At 42.9% G+C, this 25749-nt stretch overlaps 3 protein-coding genes across 7 annotated transcripts; 2 read left to right on the plus strand and 1 right to left on the minus strand.

Annotated features, from left to right (window-relative positions):
- The first annotated feature begins 1161 nt into the window (after positions 1-1161).
- On the plus strand, positions 1162-9855 carry kcnip1b (Kv channel interacting protein 1 b). 4 transcript variants are annotated; one of them, XM_068744078.1, is made up of 8 exons: positions 1162-1249; positions 7609-7766; positions 8366-8435; positions 8524-8594; positions 8680-8787; positions 8875-8979; positions 9059-9121; positions 9808-9855. In XM_068744078.1, the coding sequence occupies exons 1-8, from the start codon at positions 1162-1164 to the stop codon at positions 9853-9855; spliced, it is 711 nt and encodes a 236-aa protein (XP_068600179.1). The 4 variants fall into 4 exon arrangements, with proteins under 4 accessions (XP_068600179.1, XP_068600181.1, XP_068600180.1 ...); XM_068744080.1 differs by having other exon boundaries at positions 7642-7766; XM_068744079.1 differs by lacking the exon at positions 1162-1249 and adding an exon at positions 4850-4907.
- A 2084-nt stretch (positions 9856-11939) lies between these two features.
- npm1a (nucleophosmin 1a) lies at positions 11940-15134 on the plus strand. 2 transcript variants are annotated; one of them, XM_068744429.1, is made up of 11 exons: positions 11940-12104; positions 12901-12980; positions 13069-13188; positions 13308-13401; positions 13540-13655; positions 13734-13828; positions 13960-14008; positions 14084-14164; positions 14303-14389; positions 14498-14572; positions 14705-15134. In XM_068744429.1, exons 1-11 carry the CDS (start codon positions 12056-12058, stop codon positions 14762-14764), a joined length of 906 nt encoding a protein of 301 aa, XP_068600530.1. In that variant the 5' UTR covers positions 11940-12055; the 3' UTR covers positions 14765-15134. The 2 variants fall into 2 exon arrangements, with proteins under 2 accessions (XP_068600530.1, XP_068600529.1); XM_068744428.1 differs by having other exon boundaries at positions 13960-14164.
- A 1042-nt stretch (positions 15135-16176) lies between these two features.
- On the minus strand, positions 16177-19134 carry LOC137900666 (claudin-7-B-like). The gene is made up of 4 exons (XM_068744790.1): positions 18774-19134; positions 17397-17561; positions 17227-17311; positions 16177-17100 (listed from the first exon to the last, which is right to left on the minus strand). Exons 1-4 carry the CDS (start codon positions 18994-18996, stop codon positions 16950-16952), a joined length of 624 nt encoding a protein of 207 aa, XP_068600891.1. The 5' UTR covers positions 18997-19134; the 3' UTR covers positions 16177-16949.
- Positions 19135-25749: the final 6615 nt, after the last annotated feature.

Raw genomic sequence — 25749 nt, forward strand, 5'->3', positions numbered from 1 at the left:
TCCTGTGAGCTCACTGATGTGCAATGAACAGTTCTAAGTCGCAAAGAAAACAACTTGTAAAAAGTACAACAAAGCCCTAAATGTCTGATAAAGACAAAGTTGTTCTCCTGTAATGCAAACGAGTCTTTTACTGACGAATCACTTCAAGATGAGTTGCGACATCTTGCAACAAAGAAATACCACAACACTGACATAGTTTCTCTGTCATGGATTATGAGACTCTGTAGGGCTCTAAAAAAAAAAAAGTCGCACCGGCAAGATGGAGAGAGAGAAATCACAAATGTGAAAGAGGAGGAGTGAACGCAGAGGAGAAGAGAGGGAGGGAGCAGAGGTGGCTGCTGGAGCGTTCCGCAGTACAAATCCGCTACGAGTGCCAGGGCAGAGCTCCTCCACAGACCACAGCCGCAGGACTCCCACTGCAGCTGCAGTACCTCGCCAAAAAAAATACATGCAGTACATAAAGGAGGAGAAAGCGTGAGCTCACAAGACCACAGGAGAGAAGACCCGGCAAGGAGGAGGAAAGGGAGGAGGAGGAGGAGGTGAGCAGGACTGGACCACGCTATCTTCTTCTTGGATGAACAGAACTTGTGGGGCCGAGGCTCCTCTGCTTCTACTTTTGGAGCTCATTTAATAATTTAATCTCTGGCTTGCGCTGATATGTGGAACACGAGTTTCATTTTATTTAAAGTTTAAGACACACGTCTGGATTTCCTTTTTTTTTAGATCAACATTTTTCCTAATCTGACTGAAATCTAGCTCCGCTTCCATAGTTGCCACCGAGCATCACCACGGTGTGTGTGTGTGTGTGTGTGTGTTCAATTACTGAATGAGACCTGAGATAATAGTGGTTGACCGGTTCTTTGGTGTAACTGTGTGGAAGCCACCATGCTTGGCTCGGGTTTGCAGATGAATTATTATTTATATCAGGTCTTACTTTTTTTTTTTTCTCCAGAGTGATCTCCTCAAAGGAACTTAAGATGCCACAACACAAAAACTGCAGAGGAAGATTCTCCTCGCAATAACAATCAGTCCTAGTATCACCTCCAGGGAGGTTTCACAGACACAGACTCACATCCTGTCTTTAATTTGGAGGAAGCTTCTTTTTTTTAAGCCCCCCTTGGTGAAGCCCCCCACACCATCGGCCCCAGCCTCTACCCCAGGATGGCTGGCTGCTCCTGCCGCTGCAGGCAGGGGGTGCTCAAATTATTCCAGTCCCTGCAAAGATTGGTCTTTGGAACCCTCACAAAAGGTACCGTGGCTTTTTCATTCTAGTGCTGCAGCATTTAGATCCCCGCTTTAATGTGGTTCTGGTATTCTGGTCAAGGTTTGTGTCCTGAAGCAAAACCCTTCCCTTCGAAGTGTAGTCTTTAGTTTAACTACATCTCTACCTTTTTTTTCCAAGGATGTACAATTGTTCAAATGTACCATGCATGTCCGTAACGGGAGCCGCCTGCTGGTGATGGCCATGTGTTGAACATTGGAGACAGGGAAGGTGCGGTGCTCTGTACTGTAAGTGATGCTGTTTGGGTGGTGCTTACAGTATATTGACCCATCGGCTCAGATGAGGAAGACGAGGGTTGAGGATTTGCAGCGCAGTTACATATCGTATATATAAACCGATGAAACACAGAGGAATCTGAAATAAGTTTTTTTTGTTTGTTGATTTCTCCGTTTTTTTTGTCTCTTGTGGAAAAACTGGAAATTTCAAGTTTCAAATGAAACAATCCTGATTGAATTACCTCCATAGAGCAAATGTTCGATGAATTATAACGTTTTTTTAATTGTGTGTTTCTGTAAAGCCATGTAATAAAACATGCTAAGCATGTAATATGTGCTCCACCGTGCTTTGTTGGAACTAATACAGCCTGTTTATGACTGCACTGTGGGCTTCAAACTGTTTTGTGCACTGCAGTTGCATTTCTTTAGTGTCTGGAAGCTGCATGAGACAATATGTACAAACTATCCTTTTATATAACAAAAAGAATTATGCAAACAATTCCAAACCTACTTTCACAGAAAAGTGCAACTCCTCAAGTCCTCGCACCAATTGTAGAAGTGGGGGACACATCTGACATTTAGCCATTTAGCATGGTCTTGTGTGCAGAGGCAGTAACTAACTTTTCTTTACTTTCCACCCATGTCTGGTTTTTGGTCTGTCTTTATCTGTCAGTGTCAGTAATCTTGTCTATTTTGTCCTCAAAGCCTGAGTGGTTGTGAATCTCATTGTACATCTATGATCCCTTGACAGTGTGCGTTTGTGCACGTTTGCAGCTTTTGGCTCCCTTGTGCATCAGTGAAGGCAGCACGTGGCACTGACCTTTCGTAAAGGTTAAGATGCTTGTGCATTGGGCGGCACAGAGGACGTGCTTTTATTCTGTTCTTTAACTGAGCACTGCTCATTTTAATTCGGAGACTCTATTCAAAACTAAGTTATAAATTCTCTGCAAATTCTCTGTGGATGTGTAAATGTAATGATGAGGGGAATGAGCTGCGTTGTTGCTGTTTCTTTATATATACAGAGTCTGGTTCTATTGGAAGCAGCAGGAGTGGAAGTGGAAGATTGAACCCACATCCCCGGCGCCCTGCTGCTCCTGTCCCTTCTTATTACAAGTCACACATACGTCCTCTTAAGTGCATAACCTTGCTGCAAATGTTACATCATCCCACTCTGCAGAGACCCACCCGTTCTGATCTCTGGCCTGTGTTCTACAGTCATGCTTCTAATATGGCCAAGACATGCAGGCAGAGTTATCCCCCCCTATCATCGCCCTGCATTTGTTTCTCCTGAAAACTCCCCCCTTCTTTCAATCTGTCTCGCTCCTCTTCTGTTGCTCTAAGAGCAGCCAATTGGAGCTCACAGTGTGTCTCTCTGCTTTTAATTTTTAACATCACCTCACTCCTCATATTTATGTAACCATAGATTTATTTTTATCTTTGTGTCCTCTGTCTGTTTCACCTCTCCATCTTCATTGTCATTTTTTACTACTTTTGAAATTCAATCTTCATTTTTTTTTTGCATGATGTGTCTTATTGTTGTTTATATTTTGCATCCATCTTAATTATTTTACCTGCAATTTTAGTCTCATGCTAGTGCAGTCATGTGCAACCCGGTCTTGCAATGGGAGCCCAAGACTCGGTCTGTCATGCAATATTGCACTCTGCTGCCACCTGTTGTCCAAAGTATGACGCTACAATGACTTTTCCCAACAGCGTCTTATTTTCCGAGGCGTACCTCTCGGCCATAGCATGCTGGGATAGGCTCCATCACACTCGCGTGACTGATGTGAGTTGACGATGCAGATTTTTCCAGCAGTAAAAAGCTGCAAGCATCTTTAGTTTAGCGTCACATGGAATGTGAAATGGATGATAAACAGAAGGCAGGACGTCTTGTGAAATAGGAGTGTGCATTTATCAGAATTATGCATGAGTCTATGTTTAATTCATCAGCGCATGTTAAGTTCTTATTCCAGCTACACCTGGGCAGTCACAGTAACCTTAGCCCAGCCCCGTAGCAGGCAACGTGCACGCATGCAGATACACAACATCGCTTCCATTATACTGCCTGCATACGTCTGTGTAGTCCTCTGTTATTCAGCTGCACATAGCAGAGATTTCGAGGCTGCCATGAGTATTAGAGGAGTGAATATTCAACTCCTTCTTGCTCTATTTGTCACCGCTGTAACGCGTGAAAGTGGAGCGCAAACTTTCAAGCAACAAGAAAGCTGAAACGGCATTGAAAAATGGCAGAGCATGAATTTTTTAAAACTAGAGAGGTGTTGTGAAGCAAACGTCTCTCTCGCTCTCACGGATACACACACACACACACATGCAAAAATTCCGTGCTTCACTCCATCCCGTTGCAATGCCTCCCATGGATCAGTGCTGCAGAACAAATGCTCATAAAATCCTCTCTCAGGCATGTTTTTATTTGTTGGCTGCCTCATGCAACAGTGAATTATATCACCCAAAAAGACAAAGCATTTATAATATATATATATTTACTTCTGTTGCAACAAAACTGCTTGACATTTAATGCTTGGGGCACTTATAGCGAACAAACATCACTCACTTCCTCTACTTTCATTCTCCAGTGCACACAGTCTCATTTTCTTTTATCGAACATGTTCCATGAAAACTAATTGACACCATTAAACACTAATGTATTTCACAATGAAAGTATTCTCTGTTGCCTTCCAAATCACAACAAGAAAGAGAGACGGACTGAAAGAGCTGCAGCAGTGTGTGTGTGTGTGGGTGTGTGTCTGTGGTGTAAAAACACACACAAGTGGGCTTCACAGTTAACACACAGCATCTACTGGCTCATTATGTTAACAATACACCAGGGAGCAAAGCGCTAATTCAAGGCAGTATTTTATAGAATTCCGCATTAATGTTTGTTTGTGTGTGTGCATGTGTGTGTGTGTGTGTGTGTGTGTGTGTGTGTGTGTGTGTGAGGAGGGGGGGTCATGACAGCAAAAATGAAGCTGTGTCAGATAGATCTAAATAATTGGCCCCCGCCAACTCCCATCCAGGAGACTGGGAGCTGGAAAGAGGGGGAACGGCTGACATATGAGTGGAATGAGGCACAGAATGAGGGGAGTGGCGCAGAAAGGCATGGCTTGACATGTGTGTGCAGCGTGTGTGTGTGTGCGTGCAGCGAGTGTGTTTGGAGGAAGAGATCAGAACCAGCTCAAAGGAGAGAGTCGTCCCTCATTGACAGACCTGAAACCAGAGGAGGAGCAACGGGGCAGAGCTGTAGAGGCAGAAGGGGGGGGACAAGATCGGAGATTAAATACAGGACTATATAACTCTCTGGGTTGTTGACCAGGCTGGTTTCCACGGTGACAACATGGGTGCTGTGGTGGGCACTTTGACCATGCAGACCAAGCAACGGAGGCTGTCAAGAGGTATGTCAACATTAGTCAGGAAACGATGGAGAAAAGAGAGTGAAAGAAAGCTAGACGAGACTGAGAGAAAAATTAAGTAATAGCAGTAACATATAGTTCATAAAATGATGTCAGAAAACAGGAAGAATAGCGCAGTGAATGGAACTAAAGGGTATCTGCATGCAAAGTCCTTTAACCAATAAGAACCGATGCTGGTTTTATTGCTAAATATTTTATCCAAGATGTTTTTATTGTGATAAATATTCAGTCATATAAATAAACAGTAGCAGAACTGTGAAACACGTGTACTGTAATAATAATGGTGAGGTTACGTGTACCGCAAAGTGTCCTTGAAAATAATTGAGAGCTAAAAATCTCTGTCCCTAACTCTACAATCGTGTGTGTGTGAGTGCGTGCGTGTGTGTGTGTGTGTGTGTGTTGTGCTCATTGAACGTGAGCGCAGGAAAGCAAAAGAGGATTCATGTGAATCAACACGCAGCTCACATATCATACTTCTCGCTGCCGTATGCTTCAGAGCCTCGTTGTCATGGAGACTGGGTTATTGTGGGGATAAGAGGAGAGACCGAGCAGCTCTCACCCAGGATGAATGATGAATTTACAGCAGCATTAAATGCACAATAAAATACACAGAGCAGGTTTTTGTTTTTTATTCCTTAAGTACAGTACATTAAAGTTTATCTTGTGCTGCCAACACATAAGGGTTCATCAATTTAAGCCAGGGAAGAATAAGTATCACAACTGACGAGCGTGGCGAGTCAAAGCAGGTGACTGTGTCAACTCGTGGGTTTTAGACACTCCTGTAAATATATTTTGTCAGACGAGCTGTTCATCTTCATTTCTATAACTCAACCTGCTGCGAACTCTCAGACCTGCAGCATCTTCAGCACTGCTGGCCAGACGATCCTGCAGGAGTCGTCGTTGTCAACAAGACGGAGCAGCTGTTGGTCCATAAAAGCACTGTGTGACGCATACTTCTCCTAATTGCCCCCCCCCCCCCCTTGCTTTGCTGATGAATGATTGTTTAAGACCGCTCAAGCATCAACACCAGGCGTGTTTCTTCTGCACTAACTCTAAGCCTGCAGGCCGAGCTGTGATATTTAGTCTTCCTCCCCTCTATCAGTTATGACCCACTTTAAAAAACAGTATGTCCCCCATTGTACCCTGGAGATCAATACTAGGTGCCTGTCTTTTATTCTAATCTCATTTCTCCTCTGACGTATTGTGCAACTACGTTGTCCTTCCGCTCGCCTTTTTCTTCGCACTCCGCCACCTCCATTTGTCTCTCGTCCCGGTGTCTCACCCCTCCTCCGATGATCAACACCATCGCTGCCTGTTTCCTTTTCCTCACACTCGCTCGACATCATCTGCTTCTGATCGCACCATCACAAACGCAGTTTGGCAGAAACAATATTGCGCCTGCATTCAAGTGCAGCAGCGCCCTTCTCTGTTTATCGTCATGCCCTGAGATGCTTTTATTCATAAATGTGCAAATTATGTTTGACGCCTTTTTTTATATATATATATATAATTAGTTGATCGGGCTGTTCATCTTGCCATCTATCTATCACCCATGACAACAAGAGCCAGGCAGACTGTAGCAGGAGTTCAGAGGAAAATGGAGAGATATTAATAAATGAAAACATGCTCCATGTTGCTGGTAAATATTCTAACTATTCCACTCGCTAATAAAAATCTTGACGCCTCATAGAGGGACAATGTGCAGGGGAATTATGGAGTACCTTGTTGGTTTAATCAAACACTTTCCATCGACGAGGAAGGTTTCTGCCAATCTTCTTCAATTTTAGATTATCTTGAAGCAAATCGTTCATAAATAACAATGGAATCTATGTTGTTTAATCTCCATCTGCATCAATGCAGTCATGCGGCTGCTGATAGTTGAGACCTCTCTGCATGGAGTGCAACTGAAATCGATGAAAGAATGAGCAGGATCTAAATCAGGTTGATTGAAAGATTTTAATAAAATTTTATTTTAATGACGCTAAGATTCTCCTGGGAATGAATTACCTGTGGCAGGATATTCCACGCGAATGGTGTAAGGACCGGCTCGAGCCGGTGAGGGTTGAGGATCCATCTTGACGCCGCTGCTGAATCAATGAAATGAGTCATCGCTGGCGTTGAAAAGGAAAGAGAGTCAGAATTAATTTTATTCTCCTACTTTTAAAGTTTGTCTGAGCCAACTGACGCTGACTCAGCTGCAGTTCAAAGTGTGCGCTCGGTTTTTACGCTTCCTCGGGGCCTGCTGCTGCCAGCAAATCAAATAAAGACTTCTAGTGAGCATTGTTTTACTGTGTTCTTGTGGATATTTGCTCACGCCTGAGAAAAGAAAGCACTGATGTTCGTCAGCCACAGAGACAAACTCTTGCCTGCAGCGGAACCAGAACCCTTCCTATCATAACCGTCGTCCATCTTCAGGGCACCAGACACGCCTCCTTGCCTTTAATAAAATATCTCAACTCCTGAGAGGAAGGAAAGCCCAGCTCTTCATTTTTTATTTTTTATTTTTTCTACTTCCTTTCAGCTGCAATCTGCTTTATTATTCAGCTGCTCAGCAATTTTTCTGCTATGCTTCTTGCCAACTTGTACCTTTTTTAACATTTGCTGAGTTGCTTCTTTCCACTGAGTTAAAGTTGTGTCTCTTATTCCTAAAGATGAGGAGGAGACATCTTGGCATGACATTTAGCATATGTTTCTTTCTTTGTCTCCCTCCCCATAGATAAAGGAGACGACGAGCTCGAGATGACCATGGTGTGTCACAGGCCGGAGGGCCTCGAGCAGCTGGAAGCACAAAGTAACTTCACCAAACAGGAGCTGCAGATCCTCTATCGGGGCTTCAAGAATGTGATTACAAACTTCCTTCATCATTAGATTACTTTGCTGGATAGAACTATCATGACTGACACTTTTTTAAAGACTTTGATCACCCTTTATTTGCTCAGTCAAAGCAAATAAATGGCCACCCCACCTATGAATGAAACATTTGAGTCCATGTCAGACGCTATATTGTGGAGGTGCAGAAGAGGAGGACCAGATGAGTCAGGAGGAGGAGGAGGGTTTCTCACTATGAAGCATCATAAACTTTACCTGAATCAGTAACAAACAAAATGGAAGTATAGGGAGATGAAGCAGATGAAAAATGTTTCTGGAGTTGATGCCTCTTCGTTAGAATTCCTTCTGCGGAGTTTTAGGACAGGCTTTTTATATTCTAGGCAACCTACATCTGGGAATTCTCAAATAAGCAAAATCCATTTCCTATTTAGTTTAAATGCAGTTTGTAATGTGGCAGTAATTATAGGACTGTATGAATGTTGCACTATATGAAAATGCATTCTTGTGCTTTTCTCTTTCCAAATGCAAAGTTGCCAGAAGATGCAAATTCACAAAAAATAAAATAAATAAATAAGCCGGTGTCTCCCTAATTTCTCTTTTGTTTCTGACAGGAATGTCCGAGTGGTGTGGTAAACGAGGAAACGTTCAAACACATCTACGCACAGTTTTTTCCTCATGGAGGTAAAGTCTGACATTTTCATCTCTGCACCGCCGCGATGCTTTCAGACAACAGGAGAACTTTACACAATCATATCTGTGTGTGTTGCAGATGCAAGCATGTATGCACATTATCTCTTCAATGCGTTTGATACGGCAAGTAATGGCTCTATTAAGTTCAAGGTAAATATAATTGCAGTCTCTGTAGAAAACTGCTCGTTATTTACTGCAATCGGTGACCCAACTTCGTCTATCCTGTTGCGTCCAGGACTTTGTAACGGGTTTGTCGATCTTGCTGCGAGGCACGCTGAGAGAAAAGCTCGAGTGGACGTTTCACCTTTACGACATCAACAGAGATGGCTACATAAGCAGAGAGGTGAGAATGGACAGATTCATTGTACACGGCATTTAATTTAATTTACCACCTGTCTCACCACAATGTGTTTGTCCTCTCCCCTCTCAGGAAATGACGGAGATTGTGAGAGCCATCTACGACATGATGGGCAAATACACCTACCCTGCGCTAACGGGAGACGTCCCACAGCAGCATGTGGATGCCTTTTTTCAGGTTTATTTTTTAATAAATAAGAATAACGCCAAGGCAAGCAGCTTGTTGAAATTACATTACATTATATTTGTTTTCACAGAAAATGGATAAAAACAAGGATGGAGTGGTGACTTTAGAGGAGTTTATCAAAGCCTGCCAGGAGGTATGTATTGTCCTGCATGTATGTGTTACTGCATGCAATTGTATAAGTACAAGTATAAGTACAAGAGGAATAAATGAAGAGATCATGAAGGATGTTATTTTGAGATGTTCCTGAATAAACATGTTAAATGTCTGTAAATATCCATTTAAGATTTACATTAATTTGATACTTAATTGTTGACTTTTAAATAAAGCACAACGGCTCACTTCTAGCTTGTGGAGCAGTTAACTTGTAAGTGCGGTAATATCAAACCATTATTAGTTATCAATAATTAACTAGTATAAAAACAATTTATGGAGACTTTATTACCATTGACAATACTTTCAAAAAGTGCATGTGGCTATTTATGCTTATTTTTAAACATGTTTCATATCAAAAATAATTATATAAAGGTGTCTTATGTTCAGAAATGCAAATGATACCCGCATTCATAGTGAAAGTAGACTGAAACGTGAAAATGGATTTATATCGAAAGCCTCCAGAGATCAATATGTCTTCCAAAGATTTGAAATGCACTCATGCCCTGTTTAATGTGCAAATAAAATTGATATTATACCGGCATTGCTTTCATGTACCTTCTGCAGCACGGCAGACTGTGTACGACCACACTAGAATATGCGTGAGGACAATACATCGCTGGTTACTGGCATCATTCTGCTAGAAATACTTCTCCCCTCTGTCCTCAGGATGAAACCATGATGAGATCCATGCAGCTGTTTGAAAACGTGATGTAGGATTAGAGGGAATGGAGGAGACAAAACACGGGGAAGATGAGAGGGCTTGTTGTGAGAGTGTGTGTGTGTGTGTGTGTGTGGGAGTGTTCGCGTAGATGGGATACCGGAATGTGTAATACATCCAGTCTGCCCTCCTCTTCCTGTCTGGATATAGCCGGAAAGCCCCACAGTGACCCGACGGAGACCGGACTGGACTGGAACACTTTGATCACAAATCAAAGGGACTCATCCGACAGACTCGGACATAAAAGACATCCTTCTCAGTTCTGTCTCCAAAATGAAGAAGCATGCACATTAAAAGGCTGCTCCCTACCAGCGAAGAGCGATTGTTCAACCAGCAGAGCAGTTTTTTTTTTTGTTCTTTTAAAGACATGCATGCTTCTGCGGATGTTTGAATCACCTCCAAACATTTGTTAACATGAAAATGGGAATCTGGCCATAAAGACTTGTGCAGCTCTATCATGCATCGATTGATAGGTGGATTCAGCACACGTCATGTCTCTGTTTCATTCTTTGCGCTGACCTGGCCGTCACTTGTCTGCTTAGACTATCTGCTGCTGCGTATAGTCACGAGTCTCTTTTAAGCTTCTAGTAGAAAGTCAAACACTTTTGAGACACTTTTGGACACTTTTGTTTTTCTGTTCCTATTTGAACCTGAAAGAAAGAACAGGGTTGATTATTTTATATTTTCACCAGCGGCTTTTCTTCTTGTGATCAAATTGATGTTGTCAAAAATGTCAAACATTTTTTGGGTGTGAAAACTGCGCATACATTTTGGAATTCATGAAGTGCCCTCAAAAAACACAAATGTTGACTGATTAGTCAGAAAGAGACTTGTGATCATCCAACCTTTATCTTTATTTGCACAGGTAATGGTAGGTCAAGCTGTAACCCAGAGATACAGACAGTGATGACAGAGTAATATTTGCATGGCTTATTGCCAACTGGGAGTTTCTGGGCATCCTAATGAGATCCATTTATTTCTGCAGGGAAACATCATTGTACGTCAGATTTGTTACGTCGTTAGCCTAATAGCTTACTTGACTAAGTCTTAGGCAATACCTATTGATGATGGGCAATTACGCTATGAAGCTAATGATGTCCTCCATCAGCATTAGTCAATATTTGGCACCGCCTCCTCCATCCAAGCCAGATCTGTGATGTCACACTGATGTACAAGTACAGAGAACACAAGGTGACACTTGCAGACGGTGTTCTGTAAGTCAGTGTGTGCCTGAAAGCATTGCCATATAGAAATCTCAGCAGGATATAGCAGTTCCAGCACTAAAATATTAATCATCATTCTTTTTGCTACAGCTATTTTCTGCATCGTGCGTCAGCGTGAAATCAAAGCCTCCGCTCTGTGATGTCATGCTTTGGAGCAGATTTGAACAATCTAAAAAAATAAATAAATTCAAAGCCATAACAATAAATTCTTAAACTGAGTGGTGTTTTACGACTGCAATTGCTTTTTTCTCAACTACAACTGTTCTGTTTTGTTTGACCAGAGATTGCAGGTGAAGCATTGTTAGAAGCTAATTGTACAATATTGTGACGAATGGACTAATCCTTTCAAGACACCAGACTGAAAGGTCAATGATACATTTAATTGTTTTCTAAATTTGAATATTTTCTGAAATGTTTTCTTTGTGTTAATGTTAATATACACAACAGACTGGAGCGCCAGCTGTGACTGTTTGGAAATAGTAAATCGTTTTACATGGCAGGACCACATCAGGAATGACGTAAAAAGAGTGAATAAGAGTAACAGATGGTTTAATAAATATTTAGGTTAGGTAAATAAATCACATGACACAGTCTCCAGATCCCAACCAATACCTAATTTAGACATTGCTTAGCTTTAAATGTATATATATATGTATATATATATATTCATTTGTACAAATTAGTTGATGACTAAAGAGATTCCATTTTTTTTCTTTTTTTTTTTGTAATTTCCACTGTTTAGATTTGTTCTCAACGGAATACGTCATGGCTATTGGCTAATGGTGCGCTGCACATTGCCGAACAGTAGGAGTCGCTGTTTCCGGTCTACGTGTCTGTTGACTTCCGGTTCAGCATTGACAGAGAAGAAGAAAGGGAGCGGGAGCTCGCGTGTTCCGTAGCGTTAGTAGTAGCGTAGGTCGTCACTTTGTCACCTCGTTGAAGCAGCAGGTCCCTTTACGGTTACATTTTCAAGATGAACGATTTAGACGTGGGGCCGACGTCGCCACGGACATTTCTTTACGGTGAGATGTTTCTGCGGGCCGTTTCAGTTTGTTCAACTTTACGTGATTTTCATGTATAGCCGCTGATAATCAGGATTAGAAACCCGTTAAATTGATCTGTTGCGTAACAGTAATTGAACGTAAAGTTCCCGTCGTCATATTTTACAAGTTAAAGTATGATATTGCCATTTAGTCTGCGCGTGACCGCGGACTCCCCTGAATCAGTCGTACACGTGTTTGACTATCAACATGGCGGCGCCCGGGTTTCTAACGTGACTCTATCTTTTAAGCGTCCTCTATCTATACAATGAGAGGTTAGCATTTTGTCGTGTATTGTTATTTCGCTTCACTTGCCTGTGGATTTAAGGTTAGACCTGACATTTCTCTTTATTTTTCTTTAGCTCAGTCTGAAAGACGTGCGCGTTTGTTCTCGCGCGTACTCGCCGGAGGACCACGCTGGAACAGTTCCTAGCACACTTCCAGATTTTCACCGTTAGTAATTACCGCTGAATTAGTTATGACGTCACGCAGCATCTTTTTTTTTTTATCCTGTCATCTACTTTGGTAGATTTGAAGTGGAAATCGCTGTTTTACTGTTCTACTTTAAATGAATTGGACCTAAGGCATATGAGAATGTTCATATCGTAAGTCTGTATGGCTCCCTCTTCTGTAAATTTGAAGTATAGCACTTTGGGCCCCCATTTATTTCCTGATTCTATGATCAGTGGACTTACATTTTGACCATCCGGCTGTTCCTATTAGCATATTTTCCATTTTCCTAATCTGTTTTTATTTATTTAACTTTTTTTTCCACCAGGGTGTGTCCTGGAAGCCGGGAAGGAAGTCCTGTTCAATCCAGACGACGATGATTTTGCGCATCAGTTGGATCTGAGGATGGTGAGTGCTCTGTAGCCGCGTGTTCGTTACCACTAGCGCTAGAATCCATTGGCGTTCGCGGTTTTGACTGTTGCCCTGCGATTCCCAGGCCTGCGTCGACCCCAGCACGAAGGACGAACTTCACATGGTGGAGGTGGAAGGACAGGACGCAGAGGGCCAGAAAGTCAAGGCTGTGCTGGCCTCACTGAAGCCGTCTACTCTGCCGAGTGTAAGTGAAGTACTTCCCGCGTACATCTCGCCGTCGGGTTACGGCGCCTTCAGCCGCCCGTTAAACGTTGTGTAAACTGACGTTTACATCGTGAGAGCTGAAGTCTCGGCTTGTTGCAGGTGTGCCTCGGTGGTTTCTGGCTCGCGCCTCCGACGGTTCTGCGTCTGAAGGCAGGCTCTGGTCCGGTCCACATCAGTGGGCAGCACCTCATCGGTGGGTACAACGGAGGAAGCTGACGTTACGGCTGGCCAGGAAAACCATTCCTCACATTCATTATTCAGCCGTTCTCTATTGGCGTCATGAAATTAGTTCGGTTTTACTAACCATGTTCACGTTCCTGGTTTGTTAAAGCGTTGGAAGATGATGATTCTTTTGATGAGGATTCCGACGGTGAAGAAGAAGAAGAGGAGGAAGCTGTGACAACATCAAAGAAAAGACCTGCTCAGTCTCCAACTGCCAAGCCCCAGGTTAGTGGCGCATGCCGATGGCATTTTGAGTCTTAGACTTTTCCAAAGTCAAATGGCCACAACTTCTCTCTCCTGCAGAAAAAAATGAAAATTGAAATGGGAGGTGGTGGTGATGACGACGACGATGATGAGGAGGTGGAGGAGGATGACGACGATGATGAGGAGGAGGATGAGTATGTATTGTGGCAGACACTTGCCCTCCAGCTAGCATCAGTCCAAAATAACATCTAAAATTCCCCTGTGATAAATGTCACATTTTTGTTTGGATTTAGAGTGATGTTATTTTTAATCCACTATTTTTCAGTGATGATGAGGAGGAAGAGGAGATGCAGGAAGAACCGACACCAGTCAAGGCAAGCACCTGTTCTGTAGAATGTCGCTGGGTCCAGCGGAACGCGACGCTGGTAACGGCTCATTATTTGTTACAGGCCAAGCAGAAACCGTCCAAACCACAAACCCCTGCTCAAAATGGCAAGAGATCCAAACCGAGCACCCCGGCACAGAAGCAGGTGAGTTCATAAGCCGGGCGTTTCATTTGAGCCGCAGCAGGATCACGCTATTTAATCTGTGTTTTAGTAGTTCAAGGATTATGAATGCCTTTTTGACCAAGCGTTCTCTTTCTTAATGTCTAAACTCCGTCTTTATAGGAGAAGACTCCGAAAGGCAAAGGAGCTAAAAGTCCACAGCTTCCAGTTCCCGATATTAAAACCAAGCTGATGGAGGCGATGAAGAAGGTCGGCGTCCCTTTTGCTGTACTTATCATCTATATGTGACTGAAATTTACATGCATACAAAATGTAAAAATGAAATTTCTCTTTGACTGTAATTTTCTTCTTTTATAGGGAATATCATTACCTAAAGTCAAGCCCAAGTTTGAGAACTTGTTGAAGCAAAGCTATAAAGTCACAGAAGCAAAGGTAAAGGAAACGTTTGTAGCACTTCTACCCTGTTCAATTAGCACGTGCATATTAGAGTAGTGCACCCGACAAGGAGCTTGAATGTTAGATTCTTGCTGCAGCGTGTCAACCGTTTGTTTTTTTGTTTTTTAGGATGTCGCAGAGCTGTGGAGTTGGCGGCAGAGCATGAAGGAATCCACACAGTCTCCCTAGTTTTATCTTGTTTTATGACTCTTTTGTTCCTGAAACCAAACTCTGTGCCTCACACTTGATTCACACGTTATCCTGTTCCGAAGGAGTCCACAAGTTTCGTTTGGTGGTTTGTAACTTTTCGAAGCAAGATTGTGCAGCGCTATGAAATTCCCGTCTGCCGTAAATTTGATTGTGCTGCACTTATTGATGCATGGAAGTTCATTCCATTTTTGTTAGAATCAAGTGTACGTTTGTATTAAAGGGCGAACCGAAGAGTCATAAAGTGGACTTGTTGCAGTTGCCCATATCTGCTCATGTTGCTGTTGGCTGCAGATATGGCATTTTCTTACATTTTTATGTCGAACTGGATTAAAAGTACAAACCCTGAAAATTGTCTTGCGCCTTTTTGGCCACTAGATGGAGTGCTGATGTGAATTGACATTGATTCTCCTGCAATTCTATCCAGTTGTGGAAAAAACTTATTCCAGGTTTTTGACCCTTGTGTGGACTGAACATTCACTAAACCTATTAAAAGTATTTAATGGGATTATAAAATGAGATTAGCTGAAGGGGAAGACTCGAGCGTTGGTCACTTGTGCAGAGAGACTGTCTCATTTTGGAATGGATGGAGAATTGTCAATTTTAAGCTTGATTCAATGAAGTTCATATTTTGTGATTGGAAAAAACATGTCACAATAAGTCTCTTGCGCAGGACTAGTTTATCTGACAACTATCGATGCTGGTCACAGGCCTGCCCACGGCTTGTTTTTACCTTTGTTGGTCAATGACCACTTACAAGCACGTCCTTTAATATTAGCAGATAAAAAATAGTGCTTGACAGTGGAACAGCAGGAATATGTTATGATTTACTGTTCAAACCTTAAATGGGTGCGGGGAGGGGTAGCAAAAGGATGGATGCGTTGAGTGAACCTTTAGGATGAGTCGACCAGCCAGATAATTTAGCCACAAAGGAGGGATATTGCTTTTTGGATTAAACTTGAGAAAATAGTTTGAGTATGGCAGGCAGAAAACTATCATTAGACACCGCTGTGAAAAATAAAATCAAAATTTGGAAGACACAACATAAGAATTTACTCTGCATTTTGTAGGAATATATTCCACAGTGTGTCAAGGATTTATTTTACTATCTGAAAATATATAGTCATACATTGTGTAGTTTTCAGTTGAAGGCAATTGCCGATGCACACCACAGGGTGGCAATCAAACCAAAGCAACTTCCATTCTGTTCGCCATTATGCTACAGCAGGAAGCGTTAGTCCAGAGGAAGATGGCTTCCGTTCCCCGATATCAGATCTGTGCCTCAGCAGGAAAGTCAACTGCAGCTGGAGTCTCATCACATCTGATCAAAAACGTTTCAACATCCTGAAGCTGGAAAGAAATGTGGCCAAAGATGACAAGCCGCGAAATAGAATTCAAATTTATATTTTATTAACACAAAACATTGCAAAAAAAAATAAATCACAATTTGAGAAACAGATTTGCAAAAGGGCAGCGACAGCTACTGAGCCTTAAAACAAAAACAAAGAAACTGGGGCATTAAGCTTTTATACAGGCTACAGTTACACAATGCACCAAGCGCAAAACAAGTCGCTGTGTGACTGTAAAAGAGCATTGGCAATCTGAAGTTACTCCATAAATTGATTAAAACATGATCGTACACAGTGGTACTGGACTATTTGTCACATACATATAAATAAGGCACAGTTACATGGAAATAATGGAAGTAAATTACCTCTCGGGTGCCGTGTGTTTTATATCTATATATATGGATTCAGCCAGCGCGGTAACAAGTGGTGTAATGGCTGCCCAACGCCTCATCCGATTTCTATTCCGTCCACTCAAACACACACAACGTAGCATGCAGAATGTGAAAAAACTTATTCTACATGCAAATCAGTAGAATATCATGGATGCTCCACCTTAATTTTAAACGAGTGCATTTACAGGTATAAAATAAGTGGCCATTATACTACAAAGTGGGCACAGACTGTAGTTCCACAATGGGCGAAGCCAATCGTCTAACAAGTAAACAGATCTAGTTTAAAAATGTGATGTTTTTTGTAAATACATTACAGTAACATCACAGGGTAGCCCTGAAGAAAAGACGTTAAATTAAAAAAAAAGGTTCCGATCACCTCCCGGGAGTCGATCCGAGTTGAACTGATAAGAATGTTCACTCCCCTGCTCAAACGTAGTCCTTGTTGCTGGACGCTTTGGACATGGGGTACCTGGGGGCCTGTTTGTCTTTGGGGCAGGATGCCGCCAGCATCCCGCCTCCTATTACCGCCAGGAACGCCCCGGCCCAGGCAATGAACATGGCAGAACCGAACTCGTACCTGGAAGAGTCAGTCGGAGGGATTAAGGACGGATACAGGAAGGGGAGGTGCACGAGTAAATAAACCAGCCTATCAGAGCAGCTAAATTATTACGATTCACAAACGTGTGAACTCCAACACACTTACTTGGTATTGACTGGGGTGAAAGGGTTGTAGAAGGCTTGGATGATGTCATGAGCATACCAAGAGCAGGCAACAATCGCACACAGAGCTGTGGGAGGGCGACAAAACGTCACGTCAACCGTTCACCGAGAAGACAACAAAAAAAAAAGAAAGAAGGAAGGATGGTTCCTTACATCCAATCAGGATGATGATGCCTCCAGCCATGGCAATGCGGGACTTCTTCATTTTGTCATCTCCTCCACAGTTGGTGCACTTCATTCCCATACAGGCGACGCCCAGGCCAGCCAAGGTTACGATAATGCTCACAATCATGAGGGCGCGCGTTGCCTGGAGGGCACCTGGAAGCGTGCAGGGAAAGGGTTAACCCATTGTTGTATGTCCATTTACTTATTAACAAACTGCGCAGCGAGGCAAAGGGTGTGGCAACAGTATTTCCATTTCAAACTATACTGTGATTTCCATGGCAACAACACAATTTAAAGCCCGTTTTATAGAAACCACTGTGTGTGTGTGTGTGTGTGCGGGGGCGTGGGGGGGGGGGGGCGTTTAACAGAGCGGCTTCTGTCTCTCATGCCGCTCCCTTTAACAACCAGAAACTGGCTCCAACCGGAAGTGGGGGGTGGGGGAGGGGGGAATTTGTGGAAGGTTGCAAGTCAGAAACCGGTCCGACCAGGTTTCACGTTTCATTGTTGAAAAAAAAAAAAAGGAAGACACTCCCAATTTCAGGTGCTCGCATGCCGCCTTTCGGGCAGGTGGACGCCGCATAGTTTGAGACAACCGTTTCTTTTTAGAATGAAGAATGTGGTTCTTCATTCCCCCCCCCCCCCCCCCCCCCCCCAAACAGTTATTCCCCAAATAGAAGGTATTTGCAGGTACTTCTATTATTTGTGCGCTCGCTCCATATCTAACCGCAGTTTAAAAGTCACACAACTTAAAGCCGCGTTGCTTTGTGTCCGTGTTTGAAGAGGCGATAAGGTGCATTGTGCTGCAGATATTATATCAAACGCGTTGATAAGTAAAGTAAATAAACTCACACAATATTAAAATTTGTGAACTTTTTGACCCATTTTGCATTTTGGGGGCCCTCAAAAGAGCGTATCTATGGAGTGTTTGTCAGTTAAAGCCTGAGGGCTGACCTTTCAACCAGACTCTCCTGAAGCCAGCAGCCATGCTGCCGCGGTCGAGCCGCAGCTTTATGATACCAGATTAAAGGTCATAAATATGCCTTTTAGCAATAAACGGTAACTGCTGAATTTTCCGTAATAAGTACTCAATATTTATGAATACTTATTTTTGGGGTTGAAACAATGCTTTCTCTGTATACCCGTTAGAGAAACTGGTACCTGTTGACCGAGCGGTGGTGCGTTCAGGTGTTTAACGTGAAACGACCACTGCGCCGGAACCCAAATCATTCCCATTGGAATTTAATCCAGAGTGGAAACGGCAAAGAACGCGCGGTTTAAACCGAACAGCGGCCTCTGAGAGAATGAAGGCAGAGTTAATAAGTGACCGAACCGGTTAACCGGTTACCGGGCTTTTACGCGACTCACTGTTGAGCTGCAGGATCGAGTCGTAGACTTTGCACTGGATCTGTCCGGTGCTCTGGAAGGCGCAGGACATCCAGAGCCCCTCGTACATGGCGATGGCCGTGATGATGTTGTCCCCGGCGTAGGAAGACATCTTCCACTGAGGCAGGATCGTGCCAATAATCAATCCGATGACGCCGACGAGGCCCAGGACGAAGCCCAACAACTGCAAACCCTTGTTGGCCATTTCAAAAAAAGCAAAACGACGACGTCCGCCCGATGAAGGTCCGAACTCCTCTCTTCTCCCCACCTGACAGGTGCAAGCTATGCGTCTTCTTCGGTGGTATCTATCTGCGTCCTTGTCTCTGGATATATTGTTGATCAATGGCTATGCTAAAACTACTAAACTCCGCCAGTGGTTCTTCGCGCACCTGTTGCTCAACCGCACCTTGAATTGGGAGGGACGAGCGGGAGCGAGCTTTTTAGGCGGTTTCTGTGACAGGTGGGGCGGGGCGCGCGCACGTTTCGACGCAGCCGGAGGACCGCCTGGAGTTTCATGACGTCATCGTTACCCGATTGAGTCAAAGGGTGCAACAACAAGCCCATTGGACGAACAAGCGCGTTATAACACAATACGTTACACTGGCATCGTTGCGGGTTCGATAGTTATTCAAGTAAAAACTCACACACACACACGCGCACGCACACACACGCACTATACAGTTTAGTGTCGAGAGTGTTCCAAAAACGTGAAGTTGAAGTTGGAAGTGTTAAAAATGAAGAGGAAGTTCCACACAATAAAAGCATTATTGACTAACAAGCATGTCAGATGGCACTTTGTAACACAATCACAATTCATGATTGTGTCACCTGGAGGGCCACGCCCCTTGCGCCGCCTATCCCCGTGTCACCTGGAGGGCCACGCCCCCTGCACGCGGATGAAGGCCATTAATAGCCATTAAAAATGTCGGCAAACTCCTCAATCATACAGCTTGGTTTCCAAAACCGTCAGGACTTCATCTGCAAAATGACATTTTAAGCGAGACACTCTGCGACGTGCAAATTCTGCGTTACGCTGCTCACAGAAAAGAAAAGAAAAAGCATCGAGAACAGGTAAAGTAACGTTAACACAGCTACACTGGGAAAGTTACAATCAGAACACGTCAACAGCCCGTTCTGAGACAATGAGCGGAAACTTTTTTTATGGCTTCTCAGTAGAATTAATACTTCAGTGTCTGGATTTCTCTGTTTGTTGTGGTGAAAGTTGTTGTTAAAGTGGGTCGGGAACCGGAGGGTCACTGGTTCAAGTCCCGGCCCAGAAAAAAAACACTGGTGGTTGGAGAGAGGCCAGTCTATCTCCAGGCGAGTCCAGGGCATTGCTGAGGTGTCTTTGAGCAGGGCATCAACCCTCTTAACCGTCACTCTGCAGTCACATAAAGTCAGAGCCACCATGTTGGATTTTTAGCCTTGACATTTAGGTTTCCCAATTAATTATGTATCCCATAAAGCATCCGACATGTACGCGTGATGGTAAAATGTAAAATCGCATGTTACTATAACAAATGCTGTGCGTAGGAATTTGTTTTGAATTGAACTTCTGTTGTTCTTTTACGTGGAAGGCTGGAAGGAACCGCTTTAGAATGATGCTTTAATGAGCAGCAGCCAAATCTAACACAAATCAAAGCGCATGTGTGCAAACAACAACAAAACTATTTCCTCCGCCCAAATTCTGTCTCCCGCGTGGATTCCAGAGGTTGCACAGTGGCGTCTAAATATACAATCGTGACTGTCATCTTTCAGGTTTACTATGAGAGCGACGCAACAGGGTGCGTTTCCAGACGACTCTGTGAGTCATCTTCTGCTGAGGATGATTCTCTTTTTTTTTTTTTTTTCTGTTTTGAAGTTTCTTTCCTTGTGAACTCAGTGACTCGCCTGGGGAGAAACGGATGAGCGATGCGATTGAAGCGGGTTTATTGTGTTTCTCGGGGCCCTTCCGCTGTTGGGTCAACAGGTAAAGTTATACTGTATTGACCAAAGGAAAAAAAAAAATAAGGGGGAAGTTAGAACCTTTTCTGCCGAAGTGACTCGCGTGCTGCTTGTGCGCATTTTTAATTCCATGCAATAAAGGCGACAGTTATTGGAAGCTCTCACCGAAATTTGTGACGGCTGAAGGTGAATCCTTCTGAAAAAGGATTCACCTCCCCCCCCGCCTTTGATCAGGTGTTTTTCCACCAGGGACCTGTCGCCTGAAATCCTTTAACCCTGATTGTAAACGTTCTACTTTGATTTTATGGCGAAGTCTTTCTCGAGTGTCGTTACTGGGGGCTGGATGGGCGAGCTGTAGCTCCCTGGCGCCGTGCTGCCACCTGGCTGTTGCTGCGATTCAAGCTGAAGCTACAGACGTGCTAAATTTAAAGCGGAGAGACGGATGCTATGGAGTTTGTGAACCAGACTGACCCCACTTTGTTGTTGTTGTTTTTTGTGATTAGAATTAATATAATTCCAATCAGAAGCCAGGGATGGTACTGCTGTTTTCCTATGCAATTTTTTCCAATGGGTGAACAAATGAAATAAAGTTTTTTTTGATATTGATCCACCACTTATTGCTGGTCCATGGATACCAGCTTGGAAGCCACTGGTCTCGACGCTTCATTTCTTAAATCCTATGGGACAAACATGCTGCTTACAGTGCTAATGAGGTATAATAGGAAAGATATCAAAGGGCACAGCTTACAATCATACAAATATGTTATTTATTGAATAATATTCCAGAATAAGTCATCTCCTTTCGAATCATGTCGGAGTTGTCGTAGAAATGTACACAGGCCTGATGGCAAACACGGAGACAGGGTGGATGTGTTTGAGCCAGCCATCCCATAATGAGCTGAAGAACAGTGACATTTGCATGCTTTGCAGAATAATTCCCACTTGAAGATGGACATTATTGCAGACCACTGGTTGCCTCGGTTAGTTTGGCATCCTGTTGGGTAGTCCCCTTTCCTCGAGTGCAGGCGAGTTATTGTCATTGCATATTGCTGGTCTTTATTCCTGTTTGCTGCTTCTCAAAGCGGTCAAAAAAACAAAACGTGTGTCCGTTTCTGATGCTTGATTTGGCTCTTAATGAGTCCATTGTGAGCCTAAACTCCCGGAGACACTCGAGAGGCGCCTGAGGATTCAGGCCTTTTCTCCACATAACAAAAGGCCCATTTCTTTTCATTATGGCTTTTTTTTTTTTAATTATTATTCTTTTAAAGTGTTAGTTTTCTTTTTCAGTCATTCGGAAGACAGGAAGATCGGAGATAAGCCAGGAGTTTATGATCGTATAGGAGAGAGGACACTTTCTGGAAGACCTGCGTGTCCGTTGACTTTGAGTTCGTTGCTACGTACGACAGGAAGCACGTTGGCTTTAGCTGTTGTCTTCTTCCTGTTTTCATTTGGATACGCGACGTCTTTTCCAAATGCAAAAACTCCAAGTCACGTTTGGATTCAGTCTGGGTCAGGTTCACGTCAAGACCAGACGTCAGTGTAGAAACCAAACTTCCAAACCAGCAACTTCTTCCTCTTGAGGAGCTTGTTTTATAAAAACAAACCATGACAGAGTAGAACTTATAGACAATAAAAAAAATACACATTTAAGCACCTAAAGAGGCCGTCAGCTGTGGACAATTTGTACTTCCTGACTGTTCACTGTTACCTGGACAGTACACTTATGCCATCCGGGCAGGCTTTGTTCACGCTGCTATATTGTAGAGCGATCAATAGGAGCGTTCCCATCCTTCACGTATTTGTTATTCTTCAAAGAGGCTATTGAAACTGTTAATAACAAAGTATTTTGATGATGGATTGATCAGTTTAATCTTGTTTTGTTTTCCTTCCAAGCAAATGTCAAACACTTACTCGTCTTAAATATTAGGATCTTCTTTTGTCAGTTTTCTATTTCAGTTGTGGAAATAAACTACGAGGTTTTGGCTTTTTGGAGAACTGAATGGACAAAAAGAACATTCTATAGGACATGAAATGGTAATGAGCAGTTCACCTTTTTTTGTGTGGAAGTTTTACAGACTCAACTATAAATCTAGCTAACCGAGAAAGTATTGAAAATAACCAGGAGTCACAATCTTTACATAAAAAGAATAAATATGCAAAAGCAAAAAGCTCTAAAGTACAAAATAAATTGCTTCAAGGTGTTTATTTATGAAGGCTTATTCCATTAGAACTATCAAACGGTGTTGCTGTCAAGGCTCGACCTTTTTGAAGCACGCATTTTTAAATCAATTACAACAAATTGGCTGATTGATTTGTCCTGTAATTTAAGGACTGATTTAGATTTCCATTTTTGCGCCGCCTGGATTTTATTTTGAGAAAAACAGAAATATATTTCATGATTTGAATGCACTGTTTTGTCTATTTAGCACATATAATTATATAACAGAATATAATTACTGTCAGATTCTGTGTCAAACTGCGAGGCCAATAACTGAGCGGAGTAAAGCAGCTTTGACTGCGACTGGGCTGATGTTCAGGGGGATTCCACCGAGAAACCGGAGTGTTTCTTTGTGCCCTAATCCGCTTTGCTTCTTCAAAACCAAGTGTCTCCATTAGAGGGAGCCAGATACACAGAGTTCCCCTGCAAAGGTGCACAGCTCAGCATGCGTATTGTTCAGAACAGATTTGCACAGCAATATTTGGGACAATACACTGATGCCGACTGTAAATGAGTACAGCATGTGAGAACGAAAGGCTGCAATGGTCTGGGCTTCTGTTCCTCAGATTCACAATAGAACCAGCGTATCAGATAGCATTTGTGGATTTTAAAACGGATGGCGTTAAAAAGAAAAGATGAAATCCAGGACACAGACTTTATAGAAAACGTTCAACGAAACGATGCTCTGAATAGCCTCCAGGGAACATTTCAATGCATGAAGGAAAATGACTGTTATAGTATTAAACTGTTTCAAATGCTTTAAGCATAGTTTCCCTGGATTTTAAATCTCTCGTTCATGGGGCGCATAAACTATATCTGTGTTTTTTATTTTCCATTTTATCACCTTGCTATTAGCTGTGCGTCAAAAATGTGTTTTTGAAGGAAAACACTGCCCTCAATGATGCCGATGATCCTCTGACCGCCTGCTCTCTATTCTAGCACTTTCTAAGGATCTTTCTCCACCAGAACTCTGAAATGTCTTTTTACATGCAGCTCTACTTTCTGTTGCCTTCATGGTACTTGCGTTTCTCTGAACATCCCAACATCCTCCGCTAAACATTCACCGTCAAACATGCCGCTCACATCGTCTCGTCACATCTTCTACTTTGTTCCTAACGCCACGTTCCACCTTAACCTCCTACGCTCCCGTCTGCCTACTTGCAGTGTCTACTTCAAGCGACTTCCGGTTTCCTTCTCCGCCATTCTGAACATCAGGGCTGAGCGCTTTATGGAAAAGACGTATATGGGAGGTTTTTGTGTCTTTCTGATTCTGACATTCGTGTCTGTTTGAGAGCAACACTTCTGTTCTGTCGCCGTCTGCTTTGTGAAGCAGGTCCGGAACAAAACGAATCAGTTAGTCTAGTAACGATGATGGAATGCAATGACTTGGTACTCTTTAGTTACCCACATTGGGTTTGGACAGTTAGACATTTGAGAACATGTAGAACCCTATAACAAATTACGAATTGATTAATTCATTATTAATGATTAGCAAAAGTAACAACTATGGGGAAGTTTACAATCATTATGAGCTCTGATGGGAGTAAAAGGCAAAATATAAAAGTCTGAATACAGTTGTGAGTTTGGGATGCAGATTTGTTTCAGAACAACATTTTGAATGAATGAGAAAAGGCCCGCTATTTTATTTCATTGACACAATGTCATTAAAAATAATGCCGTGGCTTATAGGAGAGAAGAGCTTCTTTGTTTCCAGTACCCTGACAGAAGCCCTCATGATTTGCATCCCTATAGACAATTCATGGCAAAGAAAAAACAGTGTCATTATCTCTTTTGGCATGCAGGGCTCCCTCGTTGCTTTACAACACCAAGCTGGGTTTTTCTTTTTTGTTTTTTACTTGTGATCAACTTTGAATAGTGAACAAGCTCCCAGAGGCAATAAACAAGCTGAATACCGAATGGATTCTGGCAGCTAAAATTGGATTGTAGCATTGTGCGCTTCCTGTTCTGTGTATACAGTAAATGGTAAAGCTCACAGTTAGAAACCAAACTAGGCTGTCATAAAACTCATCAGGAAGAGGGGAAACTGGCGTGTACAGTAAAATGATAATATAGAAGCTTGTATGAAAAACATCCAGACAAAAATGTCCAAAATTGCACTGACTAACATTCTCTCTGGGAAAGCTAAAGAAATAAGACTTGGTGGAAAAAAAATGCAAAGCCTTCGAGAATCTTTATCTTCCTTTCATGTTACGCTCGCGTTAAAATAAAATCTTCAATTTATCAAGCGTATCAAAGACAGCAACAGCATCATCCATCCATCCATCGACAGGCTCTCATTCACAAACAGACTCTGAGAGCACATCCGTACTGCAGCACACAGGCTTTAAAGCGCAGCCGCATGGAGGCATTCACTCGGATGACTGCATTTCTGCGGCCGATTCTTCCAAGGTGATTTGATAAAGCTAGCAAGTGGATAAGCTGTTCAACATCCTCCGAATGACAAGCGCTGCAGCTCAGAGGCTCCGCTGGCTTTGGTGTTTGGCTTCAACCCTGCTTTTATGCCGACAGCGGACGCTGAGTGGAACGACGGGCCGAGGCTGATCTCAGAACCACGGCGGATTTCGAACATGAGCCCAGCCGTTCATTTTGTAATCAAGCTAACACAATAGAATAAGTCCATCGCCTGGTAGAGAATAAGGGGCGATGGGTGTGGCTTGAATGTTTAAACCCCATTTGGCTCAACTCCCAGGAAGAAGTTTTATTTTATTTTATTGCATATACAAGCAGCACCTCTCTTGTGGGCTTCAAAATCTTTTATGATTATTTTATTATTTT

Source organism: Brachionichthys hirsutus, chromosome 10 (genome assembly GCF_040956055.1).
Source record: "Brachionichthys hirsutus isolate HB-005 chromosome 10, CSIRO-AGI_Bhir_v1, whole genome shotgun sequence".
Classification (NCBI taxonomy): domain Eukaryota; kingdom Metazoa; phylum Chordata; class Actinopteri; order Lophiiformes; family Brachionichthyidae; genus Brachionichthys; species Brachionichthys hirsutus.